Consider the following 11661-nt stretch of genomic DNA (forward strand, 5'->3'; position numbering starts at 1 on the left):
ACGCGGTCTTCCGAAACAGAAAAAAATTTTGAATAATTTTTTTCTGACTCGTTTTTTAGTTCCCTTTAAGGTCCAGTAAGTGAAAAATGTCACAAATTTAAATTTAAATTTTAAAAAATAAAAATAACCATAAAATGGGGAATTTTGAAAAAACTTTCGCTTGAAAAGCGTTCTTCCGAAACCGAAAAAAATTTTGAATAATTTTTTTCTGAATCGTTTTTTAGTTCCCTTTAAGGTCCAGTAAGTGAAAAATGTCACAAATTTCAATTTAAATTTTAAATAATAAAAATAACCATAAAATGGGGAATTTCGAAAAAACTTTCCCTCGAAACGCGGTCTTCCGAAAACGAAAAAAATTTTGAATAATTTTTTTCTGATTCGTTTTTTTGTACACTTTTATGTTATGTGTTTCAAATATTTCACATTTTTTATATTTTGCCGAAATATCAATTTTTTGTTATGTAGTATCGAATTTAATTGCATTTTTTTTTCTTTTTTGCATAAATATATTATTTATCACTAAAATCAGTTAAAAATCACCCTATAACTTTTTTAAAACCTTAAATTAATATAATTTTTAACTTTTAATCAAAATTCAACACTTTTGGAAATCGTCAGGTCTGACGTTGAAAACTTCAGTCCAATTTTTAATTCACTTTTTATTGCAATTTGACGTCAAATTCAAATTTATGTTTGATTGCAATCTAAAAATAAAATTTTAATCTATATTCTTGCAATTTGAGGTCAAATTCAAATTCAGTCAAAAAATAAATTAAAATTTGACGTCAAATTGCAATAAAAAAATGAATTTCCAAAAATAAATTTGATTTTGAAGTCAAATCAAATTACACAATCGACACCCAGTTTTCTTCTGCATTCTTATTGAAAATATCTTTCAAACCCAATCTTCATTTAGAATAATTTTGTCCACCACACTGCATACTCTGTCTGCCACGTAAACTGTAGGTAAGACAATCATTCTGCAAGAAAAACATTTTATACTTACTTTCCAGTAAAATGAATTACATATACAATTCTACAATCCCTTCATTATGTTGTGTTATGATTGTTAAATGATGATACAATTGTCTTTTTCGTCTTACAAATTATGTCCCTCTTCTGTAGAATAAGTGGTATAGTCATTAACTTTCTGTAAACATTAAAATCACATTAATTACTTCATGAGTGGCTTTTTAAAGTTTATTTGAATGATGTCATTTTCAATAATAAACTATCAATATTATGTAAAAACATGAACAAAATGACTTTCCATGTAGAGAAAAATGTATAAGTTGCTCTGATTATAGTGTTATATTCTTGAATATATATATATATAATTTTCCCTTCCTCACCACATAAACACAATTACACATGATTAAATTGTAAGACTATTATTCCACTATTAGAAGAAGAAGAAAAACCCAAATTACTTTCAATTACAATAAATTAAGTGATTTATTAAACGCATAAAGAGTGCTTTATGAAATATTTTTTTATTTCCATTTTTAAATTCTTCTTTAAAAAAAAAAATATCCCACGATGATTTTATACAAGAACAGTATACAGTAATTTTACCGTTGATTCATTTTCGCGGCGAAAATATTTGCTATAGATAAAGATGATTTTAAAGTAAAATCTTGTTTTCATATAAATATGTCTTCATCATAAAGTATGTCCAACATTCATAATCCGATAATAATGTAATATTTATTAATATATTACCTACAATATAACGATGAAATCGAATAAATATATTAGAAGGTAATCACTTTGTAGAAAAACTGTCACTAAATTAAATTTATAACTAAAGAACCCCATAAACCTCTTTTTCAAGAAGAATAATTTTGCCCACCTCACCACATACCCAGTAATACACATAATTTAATGGTATAAATATTATTCTACTAGAAAAAGATGGCATAGATTTATTCTTAAGAATAATAAATTTAGTGATATGCTTACACATATCACGCATGATGATATTGATTTCTTGATTCCTCTTGTAAATCCTCCTTTTGTAGAAAATATATCCCATGTTGATTTTTCAAACAAATCTGGTGTTGTATTTATTACCGATGAATCCTTTTCTTGCAGTGAACATGATGATGATAATGATGATGATGCAGGAACATCTTGATTTCTTTATTATTGTTGTGTGTCCTGTTCTCAATGTAAGTCCCACATTGATATTTCGATGATTGATCTTGATCATATTTCCTGCAGTATTATCTGATGAGTTTGATCGATAAAATTCAGTTGTTGCTTTCGATGCAAATCACATTGCAAAAAACATACAACTTAAGTTTTTTTACAATTAAAGAACTCAACACGCATCTTTTTCGAGAAGAATAATTATGCCCACCTCAACACATACCCAGTCATACACATAATTTTATGGTATGAGTATTATTCTACTAGAAAAAGAAGATGGCATAGAGTTATTCTTAAGTATAACAAATTTTGTGATATGCTTACCATGTGAATGACGCAAGATTATATTAATTTCTTGATTCCTCTTGTAAATATTCCTTTTTCAAAAAAAATATGTCCCACGATGATTTTTAAACAATCCTGTTGTTGTGTTTATTACCGATGAATCCTATTTTTACGGTGAACATGATGATGATGATTACACAGGAACATCTTGCTTTCTTCATTATTGTCGTGTGACCTCTTCTAAATGTATGTCCCACGTCGATATTTCGCTGAGTGTTCTTGATTTTATTTCCTGCATTATTATCTGATGAATGTGATTGCTGAAATTCTGTTGTTGCTTTACATGCAATTCACAATGAGGAAAGCATACCACCTAATTTGTTTTACTATTAAAGAACTCAATACACCTCTTTTTCGAGAAGAATAATTATGCCCACCTCACCACATACCCAGTCATACACATAATTTTATGGTATGAGTATTATTCTACTAGAAAAAGAAGATGGCATAGAGTTATTCTTAAGTATAACAAATTTTGTGATATGCTTACCATGTGAATGACGCAAGATGATATTAATTTCTTGATTCCTCTTGTAAATACTCCTTTTTCAAAAAAAATATTCCCCACGATGATTTGTCAAACAATCGGGTTGTTGTGTTTATTACCGATGAATCCTATATTTGCGGTGAACATGATGATGATTATACAGGTACATCTTGCTTTCTTCATTATTGTCGTGTGTCCTCTTCTAAATGTATGTCCCACGTCGATATTTCGCTGAGTGTTCTTGATTTTATTTCCTGCAGTATTATGTGATGAATGTGATTGCTGAAATTCTGTTGTTGCTTTACATGCAATTCACAATGCGGAAAGCATACCACCTAATTTGTTTTACTATTAAAGAACTCAATACACCTCTTTTTCGAGAAGAATAATTATGCCCACCTCACCACATACCCCGTCATACACATAATTTTATGGTATGACTATTATTCTACTAGAAAAAGAAGATGGCATAGAGTTATTCTTAAGTATAACAAATTTTGTGATATGCTTACCATGTGAATGACTCATGATGATATTAATTTCTTGAATCCTCTTGTAAATCCTCCTTTTTTAAGAAAATATGTCCCACGATGATTTGTCAAACTATCCTGTTGTTGTATTTATTACCGATGAGTCCTTTTTTTGCAATGAATATGATGATGATGATTATACAGGAACATCTTGCTTTCTTTATTATTGTCGTGTCCTCTTCTCAATTTATGTCCCACGTTGATATTTTGCTACGTGTTCTTGATTTTATTTTCTGCAGTATTACGTGATGAATTTGATTGATGAAATTCAGTTGTTGTTTTCAATGTAAATGACGCATGATGATATTAATGTCTTGATTGCTCTTGTAAATACTCGTTTTTCTAAAAAATATGTCCCACGATGATTTTTCAACCATCCTGTTATGTTTATTAACGATGAATCTTTTTTTTGCGGTGATCATGATGATGATGATTATACAGTAGTGTCTTGATGTCTTCCTTATTTATGTACATTTTAATTGTTTGTATTAAATATTTATCTTCTTTTTCTTTAATATAATTCAGTTATATGATTACTGTTATTGTTGTTTTTTTATTCTTGCTCGGGAAATGTCGTTAAAATTTCTGTTTCTAACATTTTTAAATAGTGTAACCTCATTTGTTTGGCGTTTGAGGAATGTCTTACGTTGTATGGATTTCTTCCTGCCAATATTGTAATTAAATTTGCTGCTGCATAAATTCCACAAGCAACGCCATCTGGTTGTTGACTGACGTCTCCTCTTACAATATTTTTCTCTTCTAAAAATGGGTATCGTTTTCTTATATAAGTTTTTGCTTCATCTGGTAAATCTTTAAATTCTTTTCTAAATAAACTGTCAAATATATGTAAATATTCTCCATCGAAGTAAATGCAACGCCAATGATCTGACGTGTTTCCTCCTATAATTTGGGCATCCCATTCCCAGTCCTCTGTGATCTCAAACGGTGGTATATGTTCAGGATATAGTAAATAGTCTACATTTAATAAGTCGTACGGCGTCTGTTCTCGGCATAATTTCAGTAGTCTATTGATGCAAAATTGGTCTAATCGATTGTCATCTTCAATCAAGTGCTTAAATTCGGGTAAAGGAATTGAATCAGCAATCTTTGTCGACAATCTTTTTAATGGTTGATCCGTTGGTGGTTTAATATATGCCACTATTTCAATGTCGTTGTCATCATTGTTTTTTAAATCATGATGTTCATTAGTTTCTACATCAATGACCATTCCTCCATTATTTTCTTCTGTTTCGTCAATTGTATCATCTACTTTCATTTTATTTACTGTTATACCTCTAGCTTCAAGTATATACTTCGGTTCTCGTATTTTCATAAGTCTGTTCAAGCGACTATCAACAACTTCTGGAAGGACGCATTCCTTGAAGAATCTGGAGAGTTTGAATTCCATTTGATTTTTCCAAAATAGGTCATCGCGAAAAACTATAACTATTTTAATATTTTTTTTTTACCACATTGCAAATATGCAGTATTCACGCCTAGTTACGTGAAGCTGTCCCTGTATTTGGAAATAATATTTGTGCTTAGTGTTCATATGATTAACATTGTTTTTATCGTAAACAGATCTAAGTCTTTTTGTTATTGGCATATTAAACGCTTCCTCAATTGTTGTTTCACTTGCTGATTTTGGACATTTCACTTCTACTATTCCACCTGGAACAATGTCATATAATTTTGCTGATGTTACTCGTTGTATAATATTTTCTGAAACGTCAATGTCTGACAGAGAAATGTCAACAAGGCCATCTGGAGAAGCTGCAAAAATTTCTTGTTCAGGATCAATACATAAACCACTTGGTTTAATTTGTATATTTAAAGCCCTCTTTAATTCATTTACAGCATCTTTTTCGTGTTCAATTCCATATTCCATTGCTGCTTGTGCATTACTTGAATATGCAATTTTATCTGGATGTACAATTCTTTTGACTATTGCATGACAAAATGTGGTTTCTGCCATATTACAAATATCGCCCATATGTGATGCAGTTATCATTCCTTTCCTTGTATCGTGCCATAATTTGCTATCACGTAGCAAAACTGTCTCCTCAAAAATAATTTCCCGTTTATTTTGATTTTCTTTTAATTTATTCAAGTGCGCTTGTTTTCGTAATTCCAGAATGCTTTGAGAGATGTCTACTTTCATTGCATTTTTTCCATAATGTTTATCTTTTTCGGCATCCCGTGTATCAAACATTCGTTTACCGTTGTTGTTGATCCTGTTTCTTTCTATTTGAAGTTGACGACTCTCTTCCATTGTTGTAATAACTTCAGGTACATTTTTATTTATTTCTTTATATAAAGTTGACAGTGCTCCTTTTTTGTTTGCTTGCATTATTTGGAGTTGTACTCGCGTTGCATATCCTCGGGCTTTATTGAAGGAAACTCTTTTGCCAGCTATACCTTTACAAATGTGATTGTTGAAACATTCGCAATCATTGATGGTTGCATTTTTTATTAAACTTTCTACATTACTTGACATTCTTTCTAATTCTGACATAATATTCGGTAGAATTTTATTCTCTAACAGATGACCAAGATTTTCCTCGCCTAAAGTTGCTATTCCTTTACACGGCCAATTTCGTTCCAAACAATGCTTGTGTTCTCCATAACAGTGCCACACGGCGTTCTCTATATCTTTAAACAAAAGTTCATTCTTTTCCTTTTTAGAAATATTCTGCTCTCGTCTGCTTGTAGCTGCTTCCATTATTTCATCTACAATAGAAACACTACAGCGTTTTAAATGTTGCCGAGCTTGCAAGCATCCATCTCCAGATACTTCATTTGGAAGTCGCGTTTTTGTCATATCTGCTAATCTTATATATGTGTTTTTCTTCAAATGATTTACGCATTCATATTTTTTAACTTTAATGCCATATTCTTTGTAAGGGTCTGCTTTTAGAATTGCGTTGTGAACACTACTGTCACCATCGCCAACGAAATTTTTATATATTAATCCATATTTTTCTACGCTGGTTTTGAAAGCCTCTACTATTGCGTCTGGTTCCATGCTGCTGGAGCTTTTATTCTTTTCAAAATTTCTAACGCAAATGTGCGGATTTGGTTCTCGTTCTTCTTTCTCTGCCTTTTCACAAGTTGAACATACTTTTATCCTTATAATTAGATCAATTACTTCTCTAGTTTCATTTCCCGTAATAACTGCACTAGCTGCTGAAGCGTTGTACGATCTACCATAAGATCGTTTACTCCATGAACAATCTGTTTTTACAATCCGATGTCCGTTTTGAAAAATTCAAAATGGCGGATCCAATATGGCGGACGAGTTTTCCAAAAAGTGCTCGAATTTGCTTGAAACTTGCTACTCTGGGGTTTTCGGGGTCGCTGATTACGAATCTAACGTCCTTTTTGAAAAATTCAAAATGGCGGATCCAATATGGCGGACGATTTTTCCAAAAAGTGCTCGAATTTGCTTGAAACTTGCCACTCGGGGGTTTTCGGGGTCGCTGATTACGAATCCGACGTCTGTTTTGAAAAATTCAAAATGGCGGATCCAATATGGCGGACGAGTTTTCCAAAAAGTGTTCGAATTTGCTTGAAACTTGCCACTCGGGGGTTTTCGGGGTCGCTGATTACGAATCCGATGTCCGTTTTGAAAAATTCAAAATGGCGGATCCAATATGGCGGACGAGTTTTCCAAAAAGTGCTCGAATTTGCTTGAAACTTGCTACTCTGGGGTTTTCGGGATCGCTGATTACGAATCTAACGTCCTTTTTGAAAAATTCAAAATGGCGGATCCAATATGGCGAACGAGTTTTTCGGAAAGTGCTTGAATCTAATATGGCGATGCGGTTTACCGAAAAGTGATTAATTTTGCTTGAAACCTGTTGTTTGAATTCTTCCAAGTTTGTTATTCATAGATTGCAGCATTTACAAACTCCACAATGTTACTTGTTTTTTACACTACCCAGCCTTTGAGAACATCTAATCTTGTCGAAGTTTTAAAATTCCATTTTATTCATTTTGCGAGCACGTATTGCTTCATACTGCTCCGTCCTTTGAATTTTATCATTGATTTATCAATGGATTAATACTTTCCTGGATTGCAACAGTTTTTGAACATTTGACTAAGCAAATCAATGACAGATTTTAATTTATACAATTTGTCATAATTCGGGTGTCCTTACACTTAGACTTAGAAAAAACGCGAATCGATTGACTGTCCTGAGGGACGATATGTATGGAATTAAATATTGTCTGACCAATAATCCTGATAATAGGGCAATTCCAGAATGAGCGGAAGAAAATTTCTGATGCTGTTTTTGCATGTGCAGAAATATTTGAACCAAAGTTTTAGGTGAATGAAACATCCATTTTTTGTACACTATATTCACTACAAGCTCTATTTTTCTCTACATTCTCTATCTCTTGTTGACTTTTTTCTTGTTGCAATTCTTTGTAGTAAAAAAAATATGACAATCTGTTGCTTCTTTTAACTTTTGGAAAGATTGGACATCATTTTCGGCGTCTAAAAAACAGTCTATCAACAGATACTGAGATAAACAGAAAAAGAACTGAGATAAACGCAGAAGTCGACAATAAAAAAACTGTAAGAATAACTAAAGAAAAAATAATATAAAAGGAAATAAAATTTTTTAAAAAGAAATTATAAAAATATTCTTTTGAGGAAAAGAAAACATTGAAAATAAAAAATAATAACAGAAGAAAAAAATAATTAAATACATTTTAGAATAAAGGTAATTAAAAATTTTAAAAAGAATAGATTTGCAAGTTTATAAAGTAAAAGATTTTTACTTTCTTGAAAAAATGTAGGAAAAGTTTGTATTTTGTCTATCTCTAATGTTCTCTGCACTTATACATTACGTAACGCATTTAGATAATAAGAAAATCAACTTTACCATATTGCTGATAAAACGAGAATTTATGTAATTGTAGTTCTTCTTTGGTCCGCAAGATGGTGAAGTAGATTTTCTCACTAACAACATGCGTAAGGTAATATATAAATACAAGTGACTTTTGAGATAGAAACATTACAAAATTTTCGTACATTTTCGCAGGTAAGTGGAATTCTTTTATTTTATAGTCGAGTAAATCAGATCTTTTCGGAACTTTTTTATTTCCTTCCTTCTTTTATTAACTTTTTTATTTCTTTCTTCTGTTATTCATATTTTATTTTTAACTGTTTCTTGTTCTCAAAAACAATAGTTTTTTTATTTCTTTTCAGAAATTTTTATTTCCTTTTATATTATTCTTTCTTCAGTTATTCTGCCAGTTATTTTAAAAAAAATTTATTAGGGTCAGTCGGGGTAAATCCGAACGGGGGGTAAATCCGAACGCTAATTATTTCAGCTTAATTAAAATTTTTAAAAATAAGTTCGATAAGAGAATTTTTACCTCAGATCCTCTTGAAGAGATTCTAAGTATTATCCCTTTTTTTGTTTGTTAATTAGCAACAGCATAAACAAAGATAACAAGTATTGCAAAAAAGATTGAAAATCAAAGATGACACTCTTTCAGTATTTTGTCTCGTATTTGAAGAAAAAGAAGCTAAAAATTCATTTTATTATTTATAATTGTTTGTTATGTTATAAATAAGTTTTAGGAAAGTACGCCATTTTGAATTTAAAAAATTTGACTTTTATTTTTGTGTTTACATTCAATCACTCCAAAATACTTTCTGTACCAAGTTTTGCAAAAATCCGTTGATTTGATAAAGTTATTGAAGGTTTTAATTGTGTAATGCATTTTAATTTTTAACCTGTTTGATTTTTGTATTTATATATGATGCATTATTACATAATAGGTTTATTATCGTATTTTTTTTGAGTTTTTATATAAGTTTAACAATTGCAATACTTTAAATTTATTTTCCCTGAGATTTTTCTGAAATACAGTGGCGTTCGTATTTACCCCCATATTTTAGGAAAGTTGCAAAGTATCGAGGTAAATACGAACGCTAAGTTTCCTGCGATTGTAATTTATCAAAAATTTTTGCTACCCCATAAAATTGTTCTATGGAAGTAAAGTAACAACTTCATGCACCAGAATACCGGAAGTATTTTTTTTTTAAAGAAAAAACTTATGTTATTGTTGAAACTTACTAAAAGCGTTCGGATTTACCCCGGTTGACCCTATTTGTTTATTACGTTTATCTCAGTACACCAGTATACTGGTACTGCTGTACTGGGAAGATCACTCGTTCCATTCATTGTACCAGGTAAGTACGTAAAAAATGGAGGACGAAGTAGAATTAGTGGACATTCCCAGTGATTCTGAATCTGTTGATGATCTGTGCGATTCAGAAGCTGAAAATGATGTACAATCTTTGCAAAAAACAAAAAGTGCAACAGACTGTCCTCTTCTTTTGAGTGCTAAAGAAAAAGAGGAAGAAGAAGAGGAAGAAGAGAGTGAAGAAGAGGTAGAGCATGTAGAAAAAGATGGAACTTGGAGTAGACGGAATGTACCAAGAACGGATTTCCCATTCAATAAAAACTCAGGTCCAAATATTCCTGCACATGCAAAAACCGCATCAGAAATTTTCTTCTGCTTATTTCCAGACAGCCTTGTGGAAAAAATAGTGGAAGAAACAAATTTATATGCACGACAAAAAAACAGCAAACAGGAGCCAGTGACAAAAGTCGAGCTACTTGTGTTCTTGGGAATTAATATTTTGATGGGAATAAAAAAATTACCCTCTTATCGGGATCATTGGTCATCCAATGCTCAATTGCACGACTCATACATATCTTCCCTCATGACAGTCAATCGATTCGGGTTTTTTTTAAGTCATTTACATTTAAATAATAATAATAATGAACCCAAGAAAGGACACCCGAATTATGACAAACTATATAAATTGAGACTAATCATTGATACGCTTAGTCACACGTTCAAATCCTGTTGGAATCCAGGAAAATATCAATCCATTGACGAATCAATGATAAAATTCAAAGGTCGCAGCAGTTTAAAGCAATACATGCCTGCAAAGCCAATAAAACGTGGTTATAAAAGTTGGACAAGATCAGATGAATCCGGTTTCATAAGCGAATTCCAAGTATATACGGGGAAATCCGATTCGCCAGAAAAACAATTAGGCGCTCGTATAATAAAAGATCTTACCCGTGAACTGGTTGGTGGGAAACCATCATGTATATTTTGACAATTTCTTTACGGGGGTCGATCTTTTAGTTGATCTGAAAAAGGAGAATATTTTTGCTTGCGGTACAGTACGTTCAAATCGATCCAAATTGCCAAAGAACCAAAAGTCAAATAACAATTTGAAAAAAGGGGAATATGAATTTATGACTTCATCCACAGGCCTCCAGTGGATCAAATGGATGGATAAAAAACTCGTTTATTTTTTATCCAATTACCATGATCCATCTGAAACGACTATCGTCAACCGCAAGCAAAAAGATGGATCATTGCTAGCTGTAAATTGTCCAGTTGTAGCTTCTGACTATAACAAACACATGGGATATGTTGATTATTCAGACAGACTAGTAGCAACTTATAAAATTGACCGCAAGTCAAAAAGATGGTGGTTGCGTTTATTTTGGTACTTTGTAGACGTAACGGTAGTAAATTCATTTATTATTTTCAAAAATGAAAATTCTCAGTCTACTTTGACTCTGAAGGAATTTCGTCTACAACTGGTAGAAAAATTGGTTGCTCAGGCAAAGCCAGCACCGAGAGGCCGAAAACGAAAACAGCGAACAGTAAACGCACATAAGCCGAAGGTATCTCTCACAAAAAGGCAATCTGAATCGGCTCATATGCCTGAGAACTTGGGTGACTTTAGACGTTGTGCCAATTGCAGTACTCGAGAGAAACCCAAGAGAACTGCTTGGGTTTGTTCTACTTGCGATGTACCACTATGCTTATCCTCGTCACAAAATTGTTTTTTGGAATATCACAAATAGACGAAACCTGCATTCTGAAAACAATTTTTCTTTTCTAAAAAACTTAAGTTATATATATAAAAAAATTTTTAAAAAAACAAAAAAATTACTAAAAAAATTAAAAATAAAAAAAAAATTTAAAAAACAAAAAAATTACAAAAAAAATTAAAAATAAAGAAAAACTACAAAAAAAGAAAAATGGAACTAGAAACTCGTCACGTCCTCGCCGTTAGTTCTGGGTAGCGCTAAGAAC

General features: G+C 31.5%; 2 protein-coding genes across 2 annotated transcripts; both read left to right on the top strand.

Moving 5' to 3' along the window:
- The first annotated feature begins 9739 nt into the window (after positions 1-9739).
- Positions 9740-10666, top strand: LOC127285584 (piggyBac transposable element-derived protein 4-like). Its single transcript, XM_051311681.1, has one exon. The coding sequence runs from the start codon at positions 9740-9742 to the stop codon at positions 10664-10666; it is 927 nt and encodes a 308-aa protein (XP_051167638.1).
- Positions 10667-10808: 142 nt separating this feature from the next.
- Positions 10809-11429, top strand: LOC127285585 (piggyBac transposable element-derived protein 4-like). Its single transcript, XM_051311682.1, has one exon. The coding sequence runs from the start codon at positions 10809-10811 to the stop codon at positions 11427-11429; it is 621 nt and encodes a 206-aa protein (XP_051167639.1).
- Positions 11430-11661: the final 232 nt, after the last annotated feature.

The sequence above is a fragment of the Leptopilina boulardi genome, unplaced genomic scaffold (assembly GCF_019393585.1).
Source record: "Leptopilina boulardi isolate dan_hultmark-lab unplaced genomic scaffold, ZJU_Lbou_2.1 LbouV2_335, whole genome shotgun sequence".
In the NCBI taxonomy this organism is placed as follows: Eukaryota; Metazoa; Arthropoda; class Insecta; order Hymenoptera; family Figitidae; genus Leptopilina; species Leptopilina boulardi.

Coding starts and splice junctions, on each gene's coding strand:
- LOC127285584 (XM_051311681.1), top strand. CDS start 9,740: ATGGAGGACGAAGTAGAATTAGTGGACATTCCCAGTGATTCTGAATCT.
- LOC127285585 (XM_051311682.1), top strand. CDS start 10,809: ATGACTTCATCCACAGGCCTCCAGTGGATCAAATGGATGGATAAAAAA.